Source organism: Protopterus annectens, chromosome 3.part1 (genome assembly GCF_019279795.1).
Source record: "Protopterus annectens isolate FY-2018-M chromosome 3.part1, PAN1.0, whole genome shotgun sequence".
Lineage (NCBI taxonomy): Eukaryota > Metazoa > Chordata > Ceratodontiformes > Protopteridae > Protopterus > Protopterus annectens.
Genome location: NC_056732.1, coordinates 391,670,921 through 391,697,741, shown reverse-complemented (window position 1 = coordinate 391,697,741; position 26,821 = coordinate 391,670,921). Strand labels below are relative to the sequence as shown.

At 45.8% G+C, this 26,821-nt stretch overlaps 1 protein-coding gene across 1 annotated transcript in view; it reads right to left on the bottom strand.

The window, feature by feature from the left end:
• Nucleotides 1–26,821, bottom strand: part of GARS1 (glycyl-tRNA synthetase 1) — a 508,631-nt gene that overhangs the window by 185,842 nt on the left and 295,968 nt on the right. The window contains exon 11 of the mRNA XM_044066863.1: nucleotides 1,994–2,101. Coding sequence (XP_043922798.1) covers nucleotides 1,994–2,101 — 108 coding nt within the window. The remainder of the gene's footprint in view (nucleotides 1–1,993; nucleotides 2,102–26,821) is intronic.

The window sequence follows — 26,821 nt, the reverse complement described above, 5'->3', positions numbered from 1 at the left end:
TTTTTGGGCTTTTGTCCCCAATAAATGTTGGCTTTTTCCAGATTTCTTGTGCTGCAAAGTTCAGAGATACAGCTGAGTGTCGACATTTTACAAGGAACTGAGAGTTGCAGGGGAACTAAAGTTTAGTGCGGCTTATGCTGAGTCTGCTTGTACTGTTAATAGCACAACAGGTAGTGTACTTGCTTTTGATGCAGAAGGCTGTGGGTTCTTCTCCCACAGTAGGTAGATGGATTGCTGATACTGTACTGTGTTGTAAAGGGGGGTGGATGCTGTAGTCCGTTTTGGCGAAGATATCTAGTAGTAATGCAAGACCTGATATTCTATCAACTGTCTTAAGTGCAAGATCAATTTTTAGTACTGTTTGTATGTTCCCCCAATATATTTGGCCTTGTCCAGATTTCCTGCATTAAGAGGTTGAGAGGTACGTGCAAATAAATCGCTTTATAGAATTAGGAATATCCAAACTGCTCAACTGTCCCCAATTTTGGCTCAAAATGTTGCTCTCCCCCAAATAATCTCTCCGCAAAATAGCAATTTTGGAAGAAAACGTGGAGGGTTTACTATTATAAATAACTGTAATGATCAGAGTTATACATTACTTTTATTTCAGAAATGCATGTAGATTCTCTAATTTTGTCAGCTGCTCAAGTTAACAGTGCTCATATTAAAATGGTGTCCCTTCTTTGACAGGTTCCCAGCTGTATTGTCTGGCAATTTTATATTTTTGCATCACAATTTTGGTCCGTTTTTCATAAAATTGTGGTTTTCTGGCAAATTAGTGGCAAATCATTAAAGACTGAAGTTAAAAAATAATGGCAGACATTTGAGTTTCAGATTTCATACCTTTCAGAAAATTCGTACTAATGCAAGACCTACTACTATTCTATTATCTTTCAGAAAATTCGTACTAATGCAAGACCTACTACTATTCTATTATCTTTCTAAGGTTATAAGAACAATATTTAAAAAAAAGTCCTTATTTTTGGGCCTTTGCCTCAGTTTTATTTATGAGTTTGTTGCTCTAAGAGGTTGAGAGGTATTTGTGTGTGTGTGTGTGTGTGTGTGTGTGTGTGTGTGTGTGTGTGTGTGTGGTAGGTAGCATACCTCTCAACTGTCCAAATTTTGCAGAATGTCCAGATTTTTGCCCCATATTTTTTGTCTGTTCCTCATAAATTTTGTGATTTTCTAGAAAATCATTGAAGGCTGAAGTTGCTAAATAATGACAGACATTTGAGTTTCAGACTTCATGTCCTTTAGAAAAATTCATACTAGCACAAATCCTGTTATTCTAGCAACTTTCTTATACTAGCACAAATCCTGTTATTCTAGCAACTTTCTAAGTTCACGAGCATTATTTAATATCTGTCCCTGTTTATTTTAGGCTTTGTCCATATTTCTTGCACTAAGAGGTAGGTAGGGGTGTGTGTGTGAATGAAACACCCTAGTTAGGGGTAGCAGGTGGTTAGTAATTTGCTCAAGCTTAAAACCTGTACCTTAGTTACAGAAAACAAAAGCATGAATCCTCTACCCCAACTACCATGCTGCATTTTTCAAAGAACTGACTTTCAGGCTCATTTTCAATTCAAGGAACCGAGTTTGAGTGAATCTATATTATATTACTGAAGAGGCATTACAGCGAATGCCTCTTCATCGACACTAAAAGAGCTAACTGTGAATTATGAGAATGGCCACAGCTTGGCTGGGGAGGGGGGTAGCAGTTTGAGAGCTGTGAGTACAAATTTGAAAATCCTAGCTACACCCCTGTGTCAGACATAATACGATTCTCTCAAAAAGCTTAAGCTTTGCCCATTGGAAGTTACAGAGCAAACTTGCAGAGCTCCATTATTGAGAACAGGCTAGACAGCAAGTATAAAAAGTTAGAATACTATGGAAAAGTTTAAACGTTCTAACACTTAAACGCATTATATGTATGTGATCTCATCTGCCCTGGAAAACTCATCTCACTCCAGCTTGAAGTCTGAAAAAAGGATATGGGTTCTTTCAATGGCTTCTCAGCCACAAGAGGCACCTTGGTAGCTCGAGCATGGCATGAAAGGTCATAGCAGGATCGATCAGCACAGCCAACAATTTCAATCCACCCCTGTAAAACAGATTATTGGTTCAAAAGCAACTTTTTACAATTTATTTATCCAAAATACATCAGTCTAGACAACTCTACTGACAACAGAATATTCTTCAGTCAGTACAATAATCTAATTTACATTGAATTCCGAAGAGAGAATCATAAGCATGACAACTGCAATATCTGAAACTTCCATTTACAAAATTTCTCTATAAATTAACATTAAATGGAGTTAAATTTGCAACAAAATAAACTATCAATACTATAGTTTAATTACTCATTAGAAAAGAAATATTTGTCAAAGGCAAATGTCTAAAACTGATATTCTGATGCCTATTCTCAGATGAATGACTTCACCCTTCCCCATCTGTTAATTTAACAATACAGGATGCTTGTGTGTTGGTAGTACAGACACACTCATTACAGCTGTCTAAGCTCTTGGGAATAAACCACAACAGCCATGAGTAAAACCTGCATTACCAACATGCAAGCATGGTTTACTGTTATTATACTACGACATTATTTATGCAATGCATGAAACCATATGACAGAGCTTTATTCTGCGTGTTTCAAATGACAACTCTGGAAGTGTGTGTGTGTGTGTGTGTGTGTGTGTGTGTGTGCGCGTGTCCAGTTGTGTAAGAGGGCAGATTTCCATACTGTATCTGATGAATTCACTTGTTCACACTATTTTGGTTTAACTTTGTTTTGTGAATAAAGTAGGGGAATTGCAGAACTTGTGGACTCTGGTATTAAGATTCGTGACTGCAGTTAATATTAATGACACCCTAGAAGGCATCAAATGTAGACAGGTCTCAAGTATGCAGTGCTACTTTGAATTAAGGCACACTAGGTCCTGTTCACATGCTTTTTTGTTTTCATAGGCTTTGAATATCATGAAGTAAGCACTGAACACTGAATTAAATGAGGTGTACATATTACAAAAGAAACATCAACAGAGTACACAAATTGGAGGCATATAAAAAATGAAGGACAGGTAATTTCACAGCTCTTGCTCCTTACCTACTGTTGATATCACCCACCTTCCATACATCTCCACATTGTAGTATAAAGGAAGATGAATGTTGTCCATCTTCTGTACTTTCTTGCTCCTACCAAAGGATGACCGAGACTGACAGCTAGCATCCTTGCATGGGGAAAGGAAAGGGAAAAAAAACTAGAGGCACAACAAGTCCTATTGGCAGACCTATCACCTTAGGCAGGTGCTCCCAAGACTAACCTAGAAGGGAAGGAGGCAGGAAATTCAAAATGAAGCAAAGGAAACAAAGCGATGAGAAGGAAATAAGAGGTGCACCAACCCAGTCCCAAATGTCATGGAGAGAGGAAGAAGGGTAGGAAACAGGACTGCAGCAGTGACTACACTAGCCAGTATAATTGCAGTAAATGGATAACACAACTGTGCTATGTTATTCATGTAAGTCACATCTGCAGTCATAAATTCTGGGTGGACTTCCAAAGCTTTCCCTTACTTACTGTCTTTGGTATGGTTGGTATCCCTGCGGAAGAAGGCAGCATGCCCTTCAAGACTGATGCAGCAAATCATGCACTAGCTATACTTCCCAGCCTGTAGTACTTGGAGAAGGTGTGGGCCAAGGTGGCTGTTTCACGGCTCTCATTGGTAGGGATCTCTTAAAGGAAAGCTACTGTGGTACCTCTGCCTCAGGTACAGTACGATCTTAACTCTCCTAGCAACTACCTGCCATGGAATTCATGACAGAACACAATGCGAGATGTGTTCAGAGACAGTTTGCTTTGAAATGGGCAGCACCCGTCATTTTCTGCAAAGGCCACGAAGAGCAGATCTGTCTTTTCTGTACTAATTTGTCCTATCCAGGCAGTACCTTAGTTGTCTGAACATCTAGGGAATGCAGCATCCTTTCCCCTTTGTTCTGTAGCATGGGAAAGCACACTGCAAAATACATGGTCCGATTCAGAGCTGGTTTTATCACTACTTTAGGCAAAAATGTGTTAGCAGTGTGCAGGGTACTCCTGTTGGATTGGAAAAACAAAAAAAAAGTTCCTTCCGTAATTAAGCTTACAATTCTGATACACTACCAGCCAAATGTATTTTTCATCAGAGACTTCATATGTGCTGAACCTGCTGGTTCAAAGATAGGAAGTGGAAACTCTTCTAGCATAAAGTTCATTACTGGGGTAGCACAAGTGACATCCTAGAGGAACTGAGACAACACACAGCTTTTATACATCAATGCATTGCCCATCGGTGCCCATCAGGGGGGTGTAGACAGAGAATGTCCCATGGTTAAACATGTGTTATACCAGTTAAGTAGACCTTAATGGGAGCAACAGTTCTGTCAAGTATTCTAGGCCCTGTGGCACCTCTGCTTCAGCAGGTAAAAGGCCCCTCCTTTGGCACAGGATAAAGAAGTTACGTACTCACCATAACGTTCCATCTGAGTAGTTCTACTTCATTTGTCTTCAACCTGTGGGTCCTCGGATCCATATCGGATCTGACACTGCCGCATTTTCCAGCTACGGCTCCGAACTCCATGCTCCTCCCCTTACCCATAATGCCCCTGCCTCCTTTCAGATCAAGTTTGCTGTCCAACAGGTAACAGACACCTGACCAAATAATACCTCATCTTCCACCACAATCACCACAAATGAAACTTTAGCTCTGAGAGAACCAAAGATCCCAGCAATAATTGTCCGGTACAAAGGACATGTCGTATCCCAAAGGATAAGGCTAGGGGGAAGGAGGGGGGGACGGTTGAAAATAAATGAAGTAGAACTACTCAGATGGAATGTTATGGAGTACATAACTTCTTTATCTGAAGTAGTTAACTTCATTATCTGCAACCTGTGGGACAGAGTCCCCAGCTACCCAACTCTTGGGAGGCCCACATGGAAGGATATTCTGGAGCACTGCAGCACCAAAGGATGCTCTACTCCTGGAGACCAAATCCAGGTTATAATGAGAAATAAAGGTGTGAGATGAGGCCCAAGTAGCAGCTGAACAAATCTCATCCAGACAGACCCTAGACCAAAAGGCTGCAGACGTAGACATAGATCGGGTCGAATGAGCCTTCACTTTTCCTGGAAGAGACATGCCTCTATCTGAATAAGCTGGCCAATGCATTGTGAAATCCAGTGAGCAACAGTCACTTTTGATACAGGTTTACCTAAAAAAGGCTTGGCATATGACACAAAAAGCTGATCAGACTTGCGAGAAAGGTTCAGTCCTGTGCAGATAAAACCTCAACTGCCTGTGTACGTCCAAGTAAATATAATTTGTATTCCCCTTTGTTCTGGTAGTTCAGAAAAAATACTGGTAAATTAATAATCTGATTAATATTGGCCTCAGAGGCTACCTTGGGGAGGAAGGATGGGTTAGTGCACAGTGACACTCTATCCTTGTGAAAGATCATGTAAGGGACTTTGATAGAAAGAGCTTGACACCCTTCTAGAAGATGCAAAGGCAACCAAGAAGGCAGTCTTAAAGGTCAAAAAATTGTAGAGCCACAGATACCACAGGCTCAAAGGGAGGAGAAACCAATGCCTGCAACAACAATAAAGTGAGGTCCCACTGAGGAATGGGGTCCTTATTCGGGGGTCTGAGAAGAAAGGCACCACAGGGCACCATTGAGAATAGAAGAAGCCAACGAAGACATGTCCACCCAAACATGAAAATCAGAAATGGCGGCTAGTTGAACTTGCACCGTTGAGGAACTAGCACCTTGATGAAAAATGTTAGCTAGAAAATCTAAAACCTCTTAAAGCGGTGCAGTGAAAAGGTCCAAAGACCTCTGAATGGCTCAAATAGAAAAATGTTTCCATTTACTGTGGACTTTTCTGGTGGACGATTTATGAGCCGCCACCAGAATGGATTTAACAGGAGATGACAGACTGGGAATCCTAAGAATCATGGGAACTGGAGCAGCCAGGCAGTGAGCTTCAGACTGCCCAGATCTGGATGAGGAATTCCTGACTATGTTCCTGCTCTATAACCGAACCTCTTCACTCTCCTTATATGAGACAGGTTGACAGACGAGATCAGACAGGAGTCCCCATGGACTATGATGTTTGCAGATGACATTGTGATCTGTAGTGAGAGTAGGGAACAGGTGGAGGAGACCCTGGAGAGATGGAGATATGCTCTAGAGAGAAGAGGAATGAAGGTCAGCAGGACTAAGACAGAATATATATGTGTGAATGAGAGGGAGGATAGAGGAATGGTGAGGATGCAAGGAGTAGAGGTGGCGAAGGTGGATGAGTTTAAATACTTGGGGTCAATAGTTCAGAGTAACAGTGAGTGTGGAAGAGAGGTGAAGAAGAGAGTACAGGCAGGATGGAGTGGGTGGAGAAGAGTGTCAGGAGTGGTTTGTGACAGACGAGTACCTGTACAAGTGAAAGGGAAGGTCTACAAGAGGGTAGTGAGACCAGCTATGTTATATGGATTGGAGACAGTGGCATTGACAAAAAGGCAGGAGTTTGAGCTGGATGTGGCAGAGTTAAAGATGTTAAGATTTGCACTAGGTGTGACGAGGGTGGACAGGATTAGGAATAAGTATATTAGAGGGTCAGCCCAGGTTGGAAGGTTTGGAGATAAAGCCAGAGAGGCAAGATTACATTGGTTTGGACATGTGCTGAGAAGGGATGCGGAGTATATTGGGAAAAAGATGCTAAGGATGAAGCTACCAGGTAACAGGAAAAGAGGAAGGCCTAAGATAAGGTTTATGGATGTGGTGAGGGAGGACATGCAGGTGGTTGGTGTGACAGAGCAAGATGCAGAGGACAGGAAGAAATGGAAACAGGTGATCCGCTGTGGCGACCCCTAATGGGAACAGCTGAAAGAAGATGATGAAACTCCTATGTCTTTTGCTACTAGTGACTGATGATACTTTCTCTATATTTATTTTTATCTTCACTTGTTGATACTGGTACAATAATATTGATTAATATATCTCTGTTTATACCACTCTGATTGAATTCATTGAATTCTGCTTTAATGCATATTTTCTGTATATATTACTGTAATCAAACTAACTAGACTCCTGCTTTTATGTATACATTCTGTACGTTACCATATTTACTATCTGTAACACTGTTTCTACTTCTGTACCAATTAATCTTTATATTTTTTCTGTATCTCGTTGGAGCTTTTCTCCCCGGGCCTCCACTGAAAATGGGCTCTTTTAGGCCCAGTGGACTTTCCCGGTAAACAAATGCAATAAAATAAATAAATTAAATAATTAAAGGTCCATGGTGGAACAAGTAGGTGAGAACTGAGCAAGGGAAGCCAAACCTGTCGAGGCCAGAATGGGGCAATGAGGATCACAGTGCTCCCCGGTCTTCAGGCTTTCTGCAGAAACTTCTATGAGGGGAAGAGGAGGATATGCATAAAGAAGCCCGGGGAGGCCAAGCATGAATCAGAGCATCTCTGGCGGCTTCCCCCGGTGGGGGGTTCAGAGCGATTTCACGTTGGAAGGAGATGCAAAGAGATAGCAGCAAGGATGACCCCACTCTAGGAAGATCTGTTCCGCTACTGAAGGCTTCAGAGACCACTCGTAAAGCATCAGGACAGATCTGCTGAGCCTGTTTGTTAAGATGTTGGACCATCCCGGGATGTGCATTGCCACCAGAAAACGGCCAATGGAGATTGCCCATTCCCACACTCTCATGGCCTCTCGACATAAGGGATAAGCCCTGGTTCCCTCCCGTTTGTTGATATACCAAACCACTGACATGTTGTCAGTCTGAATTGCAATCCTTCCCAGAGGAAGATGAGCATGGAGAACCTGCAACGCAAGAAGAACCGCTCTCATCACTAGAACACTTATGTGCAGATAGGTCTCAGAAGGGGGACCACGTGCCTTGGACTGTCATTCCCGAGCAATGCCCCCCCCCCAAATAGGGAGGCGTCCGTGGTCACCGTGGTTTGGGGTAAAGGAGGTTGAAAAGGACGTCCCTTGAGGAGATCCGGGGACTGAATCCACCACCAAAGGGAGTCCCTGCAAGCGTTTGAAATTCTCACTGGAAAGGACAAAGGGAGGTCTAACAGGGACCACTGAACCGCTTGAATCCACTCCAGTACCCTCATATGAAGACATGCCATGGGGAGATTTATCGTGGCCACCATAGAACCTAAAGCTCTTAACACTGTTTCTGCTGTTGGTAAACGGGTCTGAAGAATGTGCAAGACATGTAGCCTCAAGCTCCGTATCCTGTCTGAGGTGAGGAACACCTCTGATTATATTGTGTCCAGCCGTGCCCCAATGAAATCTAGAACCTGAACCGGGTGAATAGCAGACTTGTTCATATTGATCGTAATGCCCAACCTGTTGGCTAATTGAAGGAAGGAGTCTCTGGCCTGACATAGTAGATGCTCTGTGGGGGCGGTAAAGAGCCAATCGTCCAGGTATGGAAAGACCTGAATGCCCTGAATCCTCAAGTGAGCCGCTACTACTGCCATTACCTTGGTGAACACCTGGGGGCCTGTGGTGAGACCACAGGGAACGGCTCGAAATTGGTAATGATTGGCTCCCAGCAGGAAGCGAAGGAACCTCTGGGAGCGCCTGTGCATTTTGATGTGATAGTACGCATCCAGGTCTGTCGAGCACATCCAGTCTCTGTCCTGCAAATAAGGCAGAATAGATTGAATAGTGACCATCCGGAATTTTGTCTTGGTTACCGACAGGTTCAATTGGGAGAGATCCAATATTGGTCTGAGGTCCCCCATCTTTCTTGGCACCAAAAAGAACCTGGAATAAACCCCAGATCCAGACTGGTCTGGGGGGACCGGTTGGATGACTCATTTTCTCAGCAGTGAGACTACCTGCACTGCTGCTTACTCTTGCTGTGTGGGTGGGACGTCTGGGAGGGTTTTGTTGGAAGGGGGTAGATCCTTGAAGGGGATGAAATATCCTATGGATATACTGATCTGTAGTGATGGACTACATGCTAGTGGGTGAAGCGACAGACGACCCCCGACTCCCTCCAGAGATGAAGAGCCAGGCAACCCCTCAGGGTTATATGAGAAAGGTTCTCGGGACCCGAAATTCCTAGGAACCCCTCTGCCTCTAGGGCGACGTCTATCGTATCCCCTCTGGGGGAAGGCGAGTCCCTCAGCATCCCAGGAAAATGCCCGAGACTTGCAGAACCACATCTTCTTCTGGCCTCGCTGGTTCCTGGAAAAGGGCCTCTGAGGTGGTGAGAAGAGGACACCCCGACGGCAGACAGTGTCGTCCCACCCTTCTCGCTCTGGACTAGTTTCTCTGACTGTCTTCCAAAAAAGGAAGAACCATCATAAGGGGCATTGGTAAGAGAGGCCTTGAAGGGCTCAGAGAACTGACATAAGTGGAACCAGGCATGGTGCTGGATGGTAACACCTGACCCCGCTGCCTATGCTGCTCCCTCCATGGCATGGGAGAGCAAACACATGGACGTGTTGGCTACAGATTTCAGGGTGGCCCTTCGTGCATCAAATGTCTTCTTGTCCTCTGCCGACATGGACCTTTGGGTCAACTTCGTGACTTCCTTGACCAAATCTCTCTGGAGTTGAGTAACGTGCGTCATGTTGCTCAGCTCCCTCATGCAGAAGGTAACTGAAACACAGACTCACTTCCCAAAATGATCCAATGTCCTTGACTCTCAGTCAGGCAGATGGACTGTGCAACTCTTCTGGGCGAGTTCCTTCTTGTTGGCCACCGCCATCAACATAGCATCTACAGAGGACCCCTTTGTATAATTTTTGTCTGCAGGAGGCCTTAAGACTTCGAACAGAAGCTTGGGTATTGGCTCTATGGTGTCCGGCTCCTTCCATGCCCTAGATGTTATCACACCCACAAGTGGATCGGCAGGAGGGGACACCCAAGAGGTAGACTGGCTCGAGCCGAATGCCTCCAGAAACAGACTAGTCAGAGACTGGTCTTTCTCCAAAGGAGACAACCTCGGGGAGTTGGTGGGGGGGGGGGGTGATCTTGGGGAACCTTCCCCTTCATCCGGGTCCATGTCTTCTGTGAGGGACTCTGGAGGAGAGTCCAAGAGCATCCCTGTCCCTGAGACGGCAAGATGGTTGGACCTGCACTCAAAACCAGGGGGGTCTGGATGGACTCCGAAGACAAAATAGTCAGAGTCCTTGACCCTGCGAAAACCCTCTCTACCACATCGAATGCAGAGGGGGAATGGACCTCCTGGGCTGAACTAGCGGATGGAGCCTCTAGGAGCCATGACGCCAAGAGGAATGCTTCTCTCCGACAAGCTCAGAGCAGAGAGCACCCCCTCGGATATGACCACAAGAGCTCGGATCCGATCTAGTTGGATCCAACATACTCAAGGCACTGGCAAGCATCACTCAGAAACAGGCCTTAGTCTTGATGGGGAGGCTGGCCTCTGAAGAGCGGTCAGGGGAGTGCTTGCGAGGCCGGTCCTTCTTGACCTTCTCCCCTTCCCTGGGCCACTTGGCGGGAGGGTAAGTCCCAGAGGCCGAGGAAGGGGAAGATGATGCAGCAGCCGCTGCTTTCTTAGCGGGGGAAGGTAGGACATCCGTCCCGGTAGTGGAGGGCAACAGACCCTCGACAATCAGTTTGTCCCGCCTGTCCTTAAGTGCTCTGGGGTTAAACCCAGCACAAATAGCACAGGGAGACTGGAAGTGAGCCAACCCCAAACAAACCACACACAGAGTGTGGGAAAGCTTATGGCCACACTCTGTGCATATTCTGAAACCAGGCTTCAGGGCATCCGCCATGCATTAGCCGGTTCACAGTAAAGCGCGCGCACACACACACACACACACACACACACACACACACACACACACACACACACACACACACACACACACACACACACAAAACCGTGAGGAAAGAAAAGAGGTGAGGAAGATAGAAAAGCCTACAAGAAACAAGCTACGAAGAACCCCGTGAAGGTATAGAAAATGTTAGGCGTGAAAAGAATAGTTAGAATGTCCAAAAAAATTAAATTTTACTGTTTAACTTGCAGCACTACCACAATAGAGCTCGGACCACGCTGCTTCCCCTCAGGTGGCAAATGAGATCTGGGGGGAGAAAGGAGACAGGGACATTATGGGTAAGGGGTGGAGCATGGAGCTCAGAGCAGTAGCTGGAAAATGCAGCCGTGTCGGATCCAATATGGCGCAGAGGACCCACAGGTTGAAGAGCAAATGAAGTGAAATACTTCAGATCTGTGGATTTACCTGGCCATCAATCAGAGATGGAAACAGTAGTGCTGCCTAGCACAAAGAGGGATTACAAGGCTCCCCCTTGGTACCTCCTCCTGTAGTATTTTTTAAATCACGTTTGGAATCAATGGCAAAGATGGAAAGGCTTACAAAAAACTTAATTTTCCATGAAATGTTGAACATGTCCACAGTACAAGCATCTGGGTATAGGGTTTTGAACAAAATTTTTTGATTTGAAAGGTCCCGTATGAGGCAAAAGGACCCATTTCTGGTATACCCCACTTCTGTGTGACAGACCGGAAGATCTCCCTATGCAGCTGCCACATCTGTGGGACTGCTGTGGTTCTGCTCATTTGAGCCACTGAGACACTGAGAAAAAGTATCTTGTCCTTAGCTCATCATATGCTAAAGTCAAAAACCAACTTTTCAAAGCCATCCTGCATTACACTTTCCTCCCATTTTCTTAATATACAAAATGATTGCGGAGTTGTTCATCATTATCCCTAGGATTTCTGGAATCCATAGTGACACGAGTGCTCTCAGAGCATAACAGACTGTTAGCATCCCAGTCAAGTGTATATGGAGCTTGCCCTCAGACCTGATATAATGGTATAATTTCCTGCACCTTCAAGCTCTCTGAATGGGCTCTGCATGCCCAATGTGATCTGCAGTTGTGGGCAGGAGAGCACAAAAGTGTTCCTTTATTTTCCCTCGATGGCTGATACTCGCAAGCCAAGTTCCTTTTTAATCATGGACATGCTGCAATACATGCTCCACTGTATGGGCTTGAGAACCCAAAGGTTCCAACATACCACTGAACTTTCCTCATGTGCAGATGTGCCTTTGGCACCATAAGGATCAAAACTGCCATGTGCCCTAGGATTTGTGTGTCTGTCTGTTTGCAATATCTGGTGGAAGAATTGTACAAGTGACAATATTTTGTCCTGGGGCAGAAAAAGATGACACCTGGATATGCAGAAGACCCCCTAAGAACACAATTCACGGACATGGTTCCAGTTTGGCCTACTGTAGACTCAGACTGAACTCCAGTTTCTGCAGGCATTGCTTTTTAAAGGAGAGGGTGCTTATGGTCTTCCTCCCTCAAGGGTGCATGAAAAAGACATTCATCCGTTACTTGTAAATGTATATATGCACTTTGTCCTGTAATGGACATCCACTGGAGAGAGACATTTTGTAAAAACTCTTAGGAGTACTGGCCAAGCCAAAAAGAGTAATTACATGAACAAGTAATACTCATTTCTTGCCTCAAACTTTCTGGTCCTTTAAGTAAATGGGAAAGTGCAGGTACACATTTCTACACACCATTGTAACCATGGAATGCCTTTGGGCTTAGCAAAGGTAAGAAGGGACTGAAGAGTCAACAGAAAATTCTTAATGAAAGATACTGGTTTAAATCTGGACAAGCCCAGAAAGGGTTTCCATGAATTGTCCATTCATGGGGCCAAGAGCAGCTGAAAGTAAAAGCCTTTTCCTTCTTGTGCTTTTGGGATAACTTACCTGCTTTCCTAATGCAATATGAAACTCATTATGGGAACGACAAGGGACTACTGCTCTGCCTGCATGCTCAGCATCCCCATGGTTTGAGATTGTGTCCTGAATTCCAATCAGTATCCTTCTGCAATTATGTCCAGTATCTATTTGTTTAAAGTAACATTTCTCCACTCATCCGAACATGAGGATGACTGGGTAGTCACAACTGATCATTAGAGGCAGACAAAAGAACTGTTGCCCCCTTGGCCCCCACCACCAATCATCTGGATATCTTTGCTTGCAAAAGCTCTCTTTCTCTTTAGGCTACGCATCTTTTCCTAGCTTCCAGTAAAATGTTCTCTACTTATTAGAAAAATTCCTATTATATTTAGGGAAAAGATGGTGAAACACAGAGCAAACCATATCCCTTTCCTTCTCTTTTAGGCTCCTGAGCACCTCATACACTTATGGACGAAACAGCAACTACTGATCCACAGGTGCTTTGACAGGTTTGGCTTTTATATCCTCGGCTTAGGGCTGAGTTCGGAGGCAAGCATGTCTTAACACTGTGCCAGTGCCAGCAGCTCTACAGGTTTCATCTACAGAATCATAGGCATAGTTTATGCTATGTCTGCCTAAATGGATGGAAGTCTGGATAATTTGATTTAAAGTGACTTTAGTGTGCTCTTTAGTCAAATCAAGCTCTGCCATCTGTTTAAGAACAAGCTCCTGGAAAGAATAGTGTAAAATCTTACCATAACTATAGATGTCCCTCTCTTCCATGTTGCCATTTTCATAACCTGTCCTTCTCCTCCATGTTGCAATACTCATAACCTTCGGGTTAGTCTCTGCCTAGCGACCTGAACGTCCAGCCAGTACACAAAAACTTTAGTCACTGCAAGGCCATAAAAGTGATGTCTGCACGCAACTTCCCCAGGACTGAATATCCCAGTCAGACATCATTCTCAGAGTAGCTGCACAAGTCCTGAATCATCCAGCAAAGCTTTTCTCTTTTCCAGGGGATTATGAGGGTGGGACAAAATACTGCAACATGGAAGAGAAGGACATCTGTGGTTATGGTAAGATTTTACACAACTATTCTATGTCCTTCTATACTCATGTTGCAGCATTTATAACCTTTGGGTGAGTGCCACAGCTCAAAGGGAAGAAGAGGAGGTGGTATGGAACTATTTTCCAAAACCCCATGCAGGATTGCCCTAGCTAAACCTGCTCTGGATCTGGAGATGTGGTCCAGTTTGGACAGCTTGGTGAAGGTATGAACAGATGTCCAGGTAGCTGCTTCTAGAATAGAAGCTGTGTCCATCCCCTTGAAAAATGCTCCAGAGGTGACCATGGGCCAAGTGGAATGGGCTTTTACGTTGAGTGCAGGTGTTTGCCATGGTAGGCATAAGAAAAGGAGATGGCTTTGTAAATCTAGGTAGAAAGAGTCTGCTTTGTCACAGCTTTTCCCAGAGCCCTGGGATGAAAGGAGACGTTGCTCTGATCTCCTAAGGGATTTGGTCTTGTCTAAACAGATTGTCTGTGAATATCAAGGGAATGCAGGACTCTCTGTCACCTTGTGGTTGTGGGAAAAAGGTGGGGAGGGGGATACATTGGTTCAGGGACAACTCATTGACCACCTTAAGCATAAAGGATGGGTTAGTCCATAGGGTTACCCTATCCTTGTGGAAGATTAAAAAGGGTGGGGTGACCATAAGAGCCTGGAGCTCTGACACTCTCCTGGCTGAGGTCAGGGCCACCAAAAGCACAGTTTGCCAAGAGCAGTGCTTTAGAGAGGCTGTAGCTGCTGGCTTAACAGGGCAACGGTGAGCTTCTAACACACAGTTCAGGTCCCAAGGCAGAGGAAGTGCCTTCCTGGGGGTCCTGAGATGAAGAACTCCTTTCAGGAATAATTTCTCCTGAAGTCAACAAGAGGAGGATCAAGAGGCAAACAAGCAGAAATATCAACAAGGTGAGCCTTAATAGAGGAATATGCCAACACAGTCTGCAACAATTCACACAGATAAGACAGGACTAAGAGGACCTCTCCTTAAAAAGGGTCTAGCTGTCTTTTTAGACACCAAATGGAGAACCTTTTCCATTTGGACAGACAGGATCTCCTAGTATTGGATTTCTGGCCTCCTGCAGAACATTTAGCATGTCCGCAGAGTAGAGGTGTCTGAAAGGGATCAACACTCTATCGCCCACAGAGTTAGGCTCAGAGATTCTAAGTGGGGATGGATTAGGGATCTCTTGTCCTGTGTGAGTAGGTCCACTCTGTGAGGTAACCTGTGATTACTCCCCTGGCTAAATGCAGAAGGAGGGGAGACCACAGCTGTCTTGACCAAAAGGAGCCACCAACAAGATTTTTGGTTTGTTCTGTTGAATTTTCATTAGGACTTTTTGTAAGAGAGGGAAAGGGGGAATGCATACAGAAATATCCCCTTCAGTAAGACAGAGGAGGCATCTGTCGCCCTGGTACAAAAACTGTGGAAGATGTCTCTTCAGAAGGGAGGCAAACAGATCTAGGTGTGGCGTACCCCACCTGTGGACTATGTCCAGAAACACATCCCTGTGTAGCATACATTCGTGGGACTGTGGCATGGACCTGCTCAAGATGTTTTCCCAGAGTGTTCTGAGCTACGGGGATATAGATAGCCTGCAGAGTGACTCCATACTGGACCGCCAATTCCCAAGTCTGGAGTGCAAGTCTGCATAGCAAGTATGATCTTGTTGATAGGTAGGTATTAGGCTATCGGCCCAAAGGCCTAAGTAAGCCTAGCCAATAAGGTTCCCTGGCTTACACCACCCAAGAAAGTTAATTTCCTGTACCCCTGACTAGCAGAGCCGAGGAAGTGATCCCCGGGGTGTATTTCCTATTTCCCATCTACTCAAGATTTTTCTTGAGTGCTAATGAGGAACTTTGCTTGACATAGATGGGTAGCTTGTTCCAGAGTATAGGAAGTCTCTGGAACAGGAATCCATCTCTCCAGCATGTCCCGTTTATTGTGGTGACAAGGTTTAGGTCCCTAGAGCGTGTAGCTTGGAGGGATTGGGATTTCTTTAGGTGTAGCATGTCCAACAGCTCTGGGTTTAATATAGCTTTATATGCTACGCAGAGATCTCCTCAGAGTAGGCAATATGCTACAGAGTAAAGCTGGAGTTGTTTGAGACGGTCAGTGTAGGGCATCTGTTTGAGGTCAGTAATCCTCTTTGTGAGGTGCTTCTGTGGCCTTTTCAGCTGCTGCAGATGTCTTGTGAGGCACATTCCAAAAGGGGCGTTGTACTCTATAATGGGTTTAATGAGTGCAGAGTATAGAGGAACAATGACCTCTTTTTTCCTGGATGAGAACCCTTTTGTGACGAGATGTGTCACATACAAGGATTTCCTGACTACTGTGGCAATGTGATTATCAAAGGAGAGACTACTTTCCACCTGGGTCCCAAGGTCTCATCACACATCTGGCATTAAGTAGACTGCCATTTATGTGGCAGTTCATGGGTACAGAGTATTTACCAAAGGGGATCACAATGCACTTTTTGGCACTGAGCTTGAGGCCATGCCTCTGACACCAGGCATCTGTCTCAGTGAGGCCCTTCTGTAGGATGTCCACATCATTTGCGGACTCTACTATGGCTCCTAGTTTGCAGTTATCCGCAGTCATCTGTGAACTTCATTAGCCAAAGGCCTTCTGTATTAGCCTGTACTTCAAAGTAGATACTAAACAGGAGAGATCCCAGGACTGAACCCTGTGGTACTCCACTTGTCACTGGTTTGAAGTCAGATTTGGAGTCTGCAACTTTTACAGTGTGGGTTCTGTCAGTGAGCCAGTTGGCAACCCATCTTGTGACATAGGGATTTATACCTAGTTTAGTGAGTTTAGTTATAATTCCAGAATGGGGGATGGTGTTGAAAGCCTTGGTGAGGTCAAGATATGTGTGAACCACCTTACCCTTGCCTACGGCTTTGGTGACTGCCTCAAAGAAATCAATCGGGTTCAGAAGGCATGATCTGCCTTTCACAAAACCAAACTGGGTGGGGTCAAGAGTTTGGAGGTTACCAATATCTTTGTTTAGGAGTTCCATGGTGATACGTTCTATGGCCTTGCAGACCAGGCTCGTCAGGCTTATAGGGCGATAGCTCCCAGGATCAGTAGTGGCTCCCCCTTTGTGGAGTGGGATAACTGTTGCTGTGCGCCATTCAGTAAGCACAAAGCCTGACGTGAGACTATGATTGAACATGGTGCTTAGCTGGGGAGCCAGTTCATTCTGAAGTTAGTGTAAAACGCAGTCGGGGATATTGTCCGGTCTCATGGATGCTGTGTTTTTGGTTTTAGAGAGTGCAGCTTTTACCTGCATAGATGTGATTACAGGGACTCTGCATTCTTCCGGTATAGATATGGGCCCTTTGGGGGGGGGTAAAGTTAGCACTGAACCTATCTGCCAGGATGTTGGCAATATCAGTTGGTTCTGTAATTTTCGTGCCGTTGTGCTGTAACTCAGAGCAGATCTGGGTGTTGCCATTGAGATTCTTGACATAGCTATAGAATGCTTTGTGGGTGTCCTTAGAATCAGTGGCAATTTTGTTTTCGTAGCTTAGCTTTGGAGGATCTTATAAGGGATCTCAGCTTCTTACTGAGGCTGATCAGGAAGTTCCTCCACTAATGGGATTTTACTCTTTTTGCAATGGTTTTTCCTTCTGTTGTAGAGTTTGTTTCTGGCAGGGGACCACGAGATTGGCGTCCTTTTTTTGGAGGATAGCATCTTGGTTCTGTTTGGGATAGCACGATCCACGCACTCGTGGAAGTGCTTAGAGTGCATTTGTGTAAGATTCAGCAGTCGCAACTGTATTGTCCATCTGCATGGGTGTCATGAAGTTCGCCACTTCTGTCTTAAGAAGCATGAAGTTAACTTTGGAGTAATTTTTTACTGTGGTTTCCTTAATGGTGGATGGGGGCGGGATGCGGATATCTAGGACGATTAGCTTATGGTCGAGTCTGACCAACGAAGTGTTGACTTCAGGTGGGGAACACCAGTCACTCATGTTGGTAATGATTAGGTCTATGATATTGTTGCCCCTGGTGGGGGTGTGCGTTGAGCAAAGGAGTTGGTACACAAGTAATTTTCCCTGTTAATGGTGGGGTAGTTGAAATCGCCCATTATTAGGGTGTTTGGTTGAACCCTAATATTTTCCAGTATATCAAGAAAAGAGTGGGAATCCTGGGGCATGGCGGGGGATCTGTAGAAAGCTACAATTTGGATTGCAGCTTTGCCCAGAGTTAGTTGCACTTGGATAACCTCCGATCCATTATGCTGTGCAACTAGCCTGGAGGTGTGGATATCCTTAATGAATATGGACACACCTCCGCCTTTGCTGTTCTGGTCCAGGTTAGATGGCCGAAAAGTGTGGTATGAGTTATAGCCTGGTAATGCAGGGGTGCTCTCTAGAACCTTGAACCAGGTCTCAGTCACTGCAGAGATATCGATGTTCTCCATTTTAATGAGTGCCTCGAGTGAGTGCATGTTGAGATTTAGACTTCTAGCATTGAGTAGAATTTCCCTCAGTTTTTGCTTGCCTGTTCCAGTTATGGTGGTGAATTTGTCATTTGAACCTTACCTAAAAAAGGCACTACAAGGGCGGCAAGACCCAGCCAGTATCTGTATTCAAGTAACTGTGATGTCATTTTCTTTCTCCCAGCCAAACAATCTACACAACTACTGCTGTTTCAGCCAGTTGTGCATAATAATTATAAAAGTATACTAAAATATTACAGGCACACTTGGATAATCATACAACTAAATGTTAAGTTTAACTGCCATTCCTTAAGCATGAGCCTGCTACTCTGCTGTACAAAGGGATGACACCCAGCCAACCAGTTTCAGCAGCAGCTCTGGCCTTGGAAAAAAAGCCAAATGCTTACAGCTCATCCCTACTGATGGAGAGTGTGGTGGTCCGGCCATCTGATGTGTACTCTGGTGTAAGTGGCAGCCTCCACAAAAATGAGGGCTAGAACTGGAAGGACACTGTAAAATAGCCCTTGTGTACATGTGCAAAGGAATGCACATGCATTGACAGAGGGGGTACAGTTAGGATGCAGTAGTGAGATGGATGTTTACGTCAGCAAGGATGGGATTAAAGCTACATAAAGAGAGAAAAAAGTAACTCCAGACTTGAAAGATGCAAAGCTGCTGGAGGCAGGGCAGGCACAGCATAGTTGCTGAAGCAGAGAAAGACAAGATAGGAAGGGCAGACTTATGCTGCACCAGGGGACAAGTGTGTCTGACAACAGCAGCACAGCAGAGATGTGGATGCTCTCAGTTACAAACCAGCATCATGGCTCTCTGGATGGCATTTCTCTAGAAGGAGCTCAAGGGGATCAAGTATAATTCAGAAGAGTCTGATGAGCAACAGAAATTAGAAGTTATGTCCTTACCATAACGTTCCATGTGGAGTGTTCATCTCGCCTTTATTCTTACACCTGGGTCCGGAGCCGATCCTCGGCTCCGTGTCGTCCGCTTGCAAGCTCTGCATCGAGAAGAAGCTCGAGACCAACCTAATTCCCACAATCCCCCTCTGCCTTTACCTCAGATCTAGTTTGCAAGCAAACCAGCAGTCAGAGAGAGAACACACTCATGCAAAAACTACATAAATGCTAGAACACTTATATCTATATATACATATGTACATACATATATACACAACAACTGCAAATGCAGAAGCAGAATAACCCAGACCAGGCACCAAACTGACGTTCTTCCTGAGGGTGGGAGGGTGGGAATGTAAGAACAAAGGCGAGATGAACACTCCACATGGAACGTTATGGTAAGGACATAACTTCTAAATGTGAGAGTGCTCGATCTCGCCGTTTGTTCTAACACCTGGGTAGCGTCCCTAGCTCCATGTTCCTGAGGAACTCACGGGAGAACGTTCTTGAGCACAGTGGAACCAAAGGTTGCCCTGTCCCTAGAAACCCTGTCTACTTTGTAATGAGAGATGAATGTATGTGGTTTAGACCAAGTAGCAGCTGCACAAATAGTGTCTAACGGTAGGCGAGCTGCATGAGCCAGGGATGTAGACACTGATCTTGTAGAGTGTCCCTTGGGTTTGACAGGTAAAGTTTGTTTTGAAGAATCATAAAAGAATATAAGGCAATCAGTTAGCCATTTGGAAAGGGTTCGTTTAGTAACTGCTACACCTTTCCTGCTGTCAGCAAAAGCTATAAAAAGTTGATCAGATTTCCTGTGATCCTTTGTTCTATCCAAGTAAAATCTAAGTTGTCTATGTACATCCAACTTGTGTAACATATACTCCAATTTATTGGAGTGATTTTTGAAAAAGGTAGGTAGTTCAATGGATTGATTAATGTTATTAATAGAGCAAACTTTGGGGAGAAAGGATGGATTAGTGCGAAGAGATACTCTGTCAGAGTGAAAGATCAGATAAGGGGTGTTTAATGGAAAGAGCCTGAAGCTCAGATACTCGCCTAGCGGATGTAATGGCTACCAAGAAGAGGGTCTTCCACGACAAATACTTCAATGGACAAGAGGAGGCTGGCTCAAATGGAGGTAACATCAATTTAGATAACAACAGGTTTAGATTCCAAGGAGATGTAGGAGTTCTAACTGGTGGTCTAATATGGAAAGATCCTTTTAAAAAGGCCTTACAAAGTCTGTGAGCCATAATAGGTGCCCCACATTCTTCCACATGAAAGTTGGAAATGGCAGCCAATTGCACTCTTAAAGTGGCAGGAGAAGCTCCTTGGTGGAACAATTCTGTTAAAAACTCCAAGATCTTGTTTAACGGAGCTATGACAGGGTCCAAATGCTGTGCATTTGCCCAGAATACAAAACGCTTCCATTTACTAGTGTAGGTCTTTGTAGTGGAAGCTTTATGAGAAGCCACTAGTATATTCTGAACTGCAGGTGAGAGAAGATCAGACCTGGCTAAGAAGGGAAGCGGAGCAGCCAAGCTGCTAGATGGAGTGACGAGAGCGAGGGATGGGGAACCCCTGACGAGTGAGTCAGTAGATCTGGCATTGGATCCAGAATCCAAGGTCCCCGAATGCGGTGTGCCAGAAGAAAGGGGAACCAAATTTGACGAGACCAGAATGGGGCAATGAGGATTATCGTCCTTTGCAGGTTGTTGGCTTTCTGCAGAAACTTTGCAATCAGGGGAAAGGGAGGAAAAGCGTACAGGAGACCCGGGGGCCAATCGTGAACTAGCGCGTCCCTGGGGACTTCCCCTGGAGGGGGTAATAGGGCAAAGTAGCTCCTGCATTTGGCGTTCATTGGAGATGCAAAAAGATCGCAGGAAGGCTGGCCCCACTTGCGAAAAATCTTTTTTGCAACTGACTGTTTTAGGGACCACTCGTGCGGCAACAGGATTGCTCTGCTCAGCCTGTCGGCTATGACATTGGATGATCCCGGGATGTGCGTTGCTATTAGAAAGCGACCTGTGGACTCCGCCCACTGCCAGATCCTCATGGCCTCTCTGCATAGCTGATAGGACTTGGTTCCCCCTTGTTTATTTATGTACCAGACTACGGACATGTTGTCCGTCTGAACTGCAATAGTCCCTAGAGGAAGAAGGGGAGCAAAGTGTTGCAACGCTAGAAACAATGCCCTCAACTCTAGAACATTGATGTGCAGATTGTACTCTAAATTGGTCCATTCGCCTTGGACTGTCTGTCCCTGAAAGATGCCCCCCCACCCTATCAGGGAAGCGGCCGTGGTCACCGTAGCTGTCGGTGCGGGTAGCACAAATGGTCTTCCGCTGGAAAGGTTACAAGTCTGAAGCCACCAGGCTAGGTGCGATTTGCATGTATTTGTGATCAGAATTTCGTGGGTCAGAGGTAGTAGCTGTTGGAAAGTCCATTGAGCAAACAGTAGCCATTGTAGAACTCTCATGTGCAGTCTTCCCAATGGTATCGCAATGAGAGAAGCTGCCATGAGACCCAAAACCTTCAGAACCAGTTTTGCTGGGGACTTTCTGGATGACAGAAGGAGAGATGTGGCTTTGTAGTGAAGCTATCCTTTCTGGAGGAAGTCTTAGAATTAAATGATGCGTATCCAATTCTGCTCCTATGAATAAGATATGCTGTGATGGCTGTAGTGAGGATTTTTCGAAATTTACTGAAATTCCGAGATGAACACAAAGCTGTAGTGTGTAATCCCTTGCCTGAATCAGTTGACGCTGGGTGGTGGCAGAAAGGAGCCAGTCATCCAGATACGGAAACACCTGGAATCCCAGGCGTCTCAGGTGAGACGCCACCACTGCCATACATTTGGTGAAGACCCTGGGGGCTGAGGTCAGTCCAAAGGGCAGGGCTCGAAACTGAAAGTGGCTGGCTCCCAGCCGGAAGCGCAAGTGATCCCTGGACGCCCTGGCCATTTTGATGTGGTAGTATGCGTCCTTCAGATCTATTGAGCACATCCAGTCGTCCTTCTGTAAAAATGGAAGGATCGATTGAAGCGTGACCATTCGGAACTTTTCTTTCCTGACGAAGGTATTGAGGTTGCTTAGGTCCAGAATCGGCCTCCAGTCCCCTGTCTTCTTTGGAACTAAAAAGAACCTTGAGTAAGTTCCGAATCCTCTTTGGTCCGCTGGGACTGGTTGGATGACTCTTTCTAGCAGCTTTGAAATTTCTATAGCTGCTGGGTCTCGCAGATGGGGCGGTACATCTGGGAGTTTTCTCTTCGGAATGGGGGGGGATAGGAAGGGTATTCTGTAGCCTCTGGTAACAACGCTTTTTACCCAGTTGTCTGATGTAAGATTTTGCCAGGCCTGAGGGTATAAAGCTAAGCAACCCCCGACTGCCTCCAGAGCAGGACAGTCGGGCCTCCCCTCAGGAGTGCTGGAAAGATTTTCCAGGGGGGGTATCCCTGTCACCTTGGTTTTGCGGACCCCCTCTGCCGCCAGGGCGGCGTCTTCCACCTCTGCCCCCTCCTCTGCCTCTAGAGGGGGCATCACCCTGTGTGCCCGGGAAAGATCCTTGGGGTTTTCGAAACCACATTTTTCCACCGCGCTGCCCTTTGGGGTACGGTCTGGATGGGGTGGAAAAACGGACTCCGACAGCAGACAGAGTCTTTCCCTCCTGCTCACACCGGGTAAGGGTCTCCTTTACTTTGGGGCCAAAGAGTGTGGCCCCGTCAAATGGGGCGTTAGTAAAGGAAGACTTGAAGGCTTCCGCAAATGAACATAAGCGCATCCAGGATTGTCTGTGAAGAGCAATCGCTGAAGCTGCTGCCCTACTCGATCCTTCGGCTGCGTATGAGATTAGCCTCATGGACGAGTTTACAATCGATGTAAGGGTATTGAGTTGTGCTGTAACTTTTTCGGAGACAGCAGCATCTGTAGTACCCTGGAGGGCATCTCCCAACTCTTTGATTAGATCCCTCTGTAGTCGTGTAAAATGGGTCAAATAGTTCAGGGATCGCATAGAAAAAGCCGCTGAACTAAAAATGCGCTTCCCGTACCTGTCCATAGTCCTAGAATCTCTGTTAGGGGGATGGACAGATGAGGAAGATTCCGACATCTCCTTCTTCGTGGCCGCTGCCACCACCATAGCGTCCACTGGAACTCCCTTAGTTAGATAAGCCTTATCTTGGGGTGCAGTAATAAACTTATTAGGCTTTCTAGGAACTGGTTCCACCGTGTCAGGCGTCTCCCACACCCTTCGAGCAATCAGCTCCATTAACTCATCGAAGGGCGGAGTGACCCAGGAGGAGGAAGGGCGAGCACCAAATGCCTTCAGCAAGACTGACTCATCCTCAGAAGGGGGGAGGGATTGCCAATCACCTCTCTGCTTTAGGATCTCCAAGATGTCAGAAAAGGAGACATCTTCCGAGGGTGACTTTGGGGACCCTTCTGACTCATCCAAGTCAGTGTCGGATGTCAAAGATTCTTGTGGAGAATCTAAGTGTCTCCTCTTACACAATCGTTTCCTAGGGACTTCTTCGGGGGGGGGCATCCGAAGAAGCCTCCGAGGAAGAGGGGGCACCCTCCAGGGGTGGCTGAGACACAGGTGCTCGACGCTTAGATGTAGCCGTGGGTGCAGAGGAGGATAACCGTCCTTTATGGGGAGGAGAAGCTGTTCCTGCTGATGTGGTTGTCTGGGTAGACAACACCTTCCTCATGAGGTCGAAGGCCCCCGGGTCCCGAGTCGAGGTATCTCCCGGTTCCGAAGAAATGGGAAGAATCCCCGAAACAGGCACCGAAGGTATCGACCCCGAGGACGGAACCGAGTTGATCCGAGCCGAGGCCCCGAGAGGGAGCGTCGGAACCGAAACATCGGTCCGACTCTCGGTCCCGGAACCAAGGATGGATCTTCGACTCTGGTACCGGATCCGACGGAGTCGAGGTGAACGGAGCCGACCGAGAAAAGGACGGTTCTGGCACCGAGGGCTCCACAATCAGCAGATCAGCTTCCTCCGGCTCCGAAGACTGGACAGGTCTCGGAGGAGGAACAGATGGAGATAATGGAAGGCCTTCAAGTCTCGACACCAATTGAGAGGAGACAGAGATGAGCTTGGATAAGGCCGTATTCTCCATTAACTTCTGCACCACGCGGTCTACATCGGTGTCGGAGAGAGGTCTGGAAGAACGGGTCGAAGGAATCGAAGACGGAGCCGACCTCAACAGTGTCGGTGGAGGAAGCTCCGTCACCGGTTCCAAGACTCGAGGCTCGGAAACTGACAACAGTTGAACACTCTGTCCCGAAGCCTGTGGAACCGGTGATCGAACTTTAACTGAAGAGCTCGGAGTCGATGACCTGGGCTCCGACGTCTTCGATTCCTTCGAGGATTTGGATGCCTGGTCTGAAGCATCCAGAGCCTCCTGAAAGGTAGGTTTTAACAAACCCCTATCCATGAGTTTCCTGCGCCTATCTGTCATGACCCTCCCACTGAAAGAATGACAAATAGAGCAGTCTTCTTGCAGGTGGAGAGGGCCAAGACAGTAGACGCAGGAACTATGATTGTCAGTAACTGACATCTTTTGCCCACATTGGCAACGCTTAAACCCCGATTTAGCTTTCTCAGACATTTTTGTAAAGCTATCAAAAAGGGATAAAAAGAAGTAAAAGTCAAGTCCAGTATAAATGTCAAATCCGGTAAAATTGTCAAATCCAGTAAGAAAAGTCTATCCGGTAGTCAACTCTTGTAAAGTGTGGGATAAGCCCCTTAGGAAACTCTAACAAGTTAAACAATTTTAACTGGAACCGAGAAATTCCTCGAGACAGTATCACCCACACACACAGTCAACAAACAATGGTTTAGATAAAAATTCTTCTAAACAAATACAAGAAAAAACTTTAAATCTTAGCTTTAGGTGCTCGAGCTCGATCAAGTGATGCGAACGCTGCAGCGGCAAACTAGATCTGAGGTAAAGGCAGACGGGGATTGTGGGAGTTAGGTTGGTCTCGAGCTTCTTCTCGATGCAGAGCTTGCAAGCGGCCGACACGGAGCCGAGGATCGGCTCCGGACCCAGGTGTAAGAACAAACGGCGAGATCGAACACTCTCACATCAAAGGTTAAAAGAACATAGTAAAAATTTAATGACTCTGTCCATAATCTGAAAAGAGCTCAGAGTGTCCTCTCCGCTGCAGCAGAATAAAACTAATATAACCATGCCTCAGTCCATAAGCATATTGTGTCAGAGTGCTGAAGGCTGTCTTGTTCTGTGGGAGGTGCTGACTTGTTTTTGGCCAACTGGTACTTGAATGGCAGGACAACAATAAAGTAGCAAGTCTTTATGACCGAGTGGAGTGCACCAATCACACAAAATCAAACAAAGAGACAGCAAAGAATGGAATGGCAACACACAGCACTCCACAACAAAAAATATGTAATTGCTGTAGCCAGAAAAACAAACTATAATCAGATTACAATGTCACATTACGACACGTCAATAAATAATGGTAGAGATCACCTACAAAGTTAAATAATGATAAAAATAAAACAAATGCAATAAACTCAGTGCATTACAAAACCAGAAAAGAAGTATTGATCAGAAATACTTCTTGAAACTTAACCCATTATCAAATTCAAAGATGTGCAATAATTTTCCTGCAGTCTAAGTGCTTACTTGTGTAATAACATTTTCTATCTCGGCCTTCTTCTCCGCTGGACACTTTGTCAAACATTAACTTTTGAAGATGAGCTTTTTACATATCAAAGAACAGTGGCATTTGCCCATGAACAACTTTAGGGGTCCTTGCTTCAGAATATTTTGGAAGGCCCCCAGTGCAAAGATGAGAGCCCTCAACTCTCTGATGTTGATGTGCTTGCTCCCTCTTACAGGGACCTGTCCATGTGCCTTGCACCTTCAAGCTGCCCATAGCAGCTCCCCAACCCAGGTCTGAAGCATCTGTGTACATTTCCTGGACTAGACTTGGGGGGGTTGTAGGAGAAGTCCTGGGTTCAGAGAGACTTCATCCACCCACCAAAGGATCTATTTCCATAGGCAAAGTAGGAGGGGAATAGAGTAGTAAGTGTTGTGTCCTTATGGACCTCAGGTACCACTGAAGTTTCCTCATGTGCAGTCCTGCCAGGGGCAACATGGGGATTGTAGAAGCCATATGCCCTTAGGAATCTGAGGTATTTCCTTGCTATCATTGCAGGGTCGTGGATGACAGACAACAGGTATTCTCCTTCAAGCTTTCCACATTTTGGGATGAGAGGAATGCCACCATAACTTCTGTCCTGATTCCACACCCCAGGGGGTTTAGGCTGGATTTGGGGAAGTTGATGGTGAAACCTAGAGACTGCAGAAGAGAAATGACTGGAGATGGTTCTGGAGGGTACTGTAACAATCTGCTTGGATCAGGAAGTTGTCCAAGTATGGGAAAATCTGTATCCCAAAAATCCTGCAATAGGCTACCAGTATAGCCAGACACTTGGTGAATATCCTTGGAGCAGTAGATAGTCCAAAGCGTAAAGCAGAGAAATGAAAATGCGAGGAACCCACACAGAAGTGAAAGTACTTGCTGTATTTGGGTCAGATAGGAATGTGTAGGTAGGCATCTTTGATGTACAAGGTGGCCAAAAATGCCTAAGGCATTAGAAGT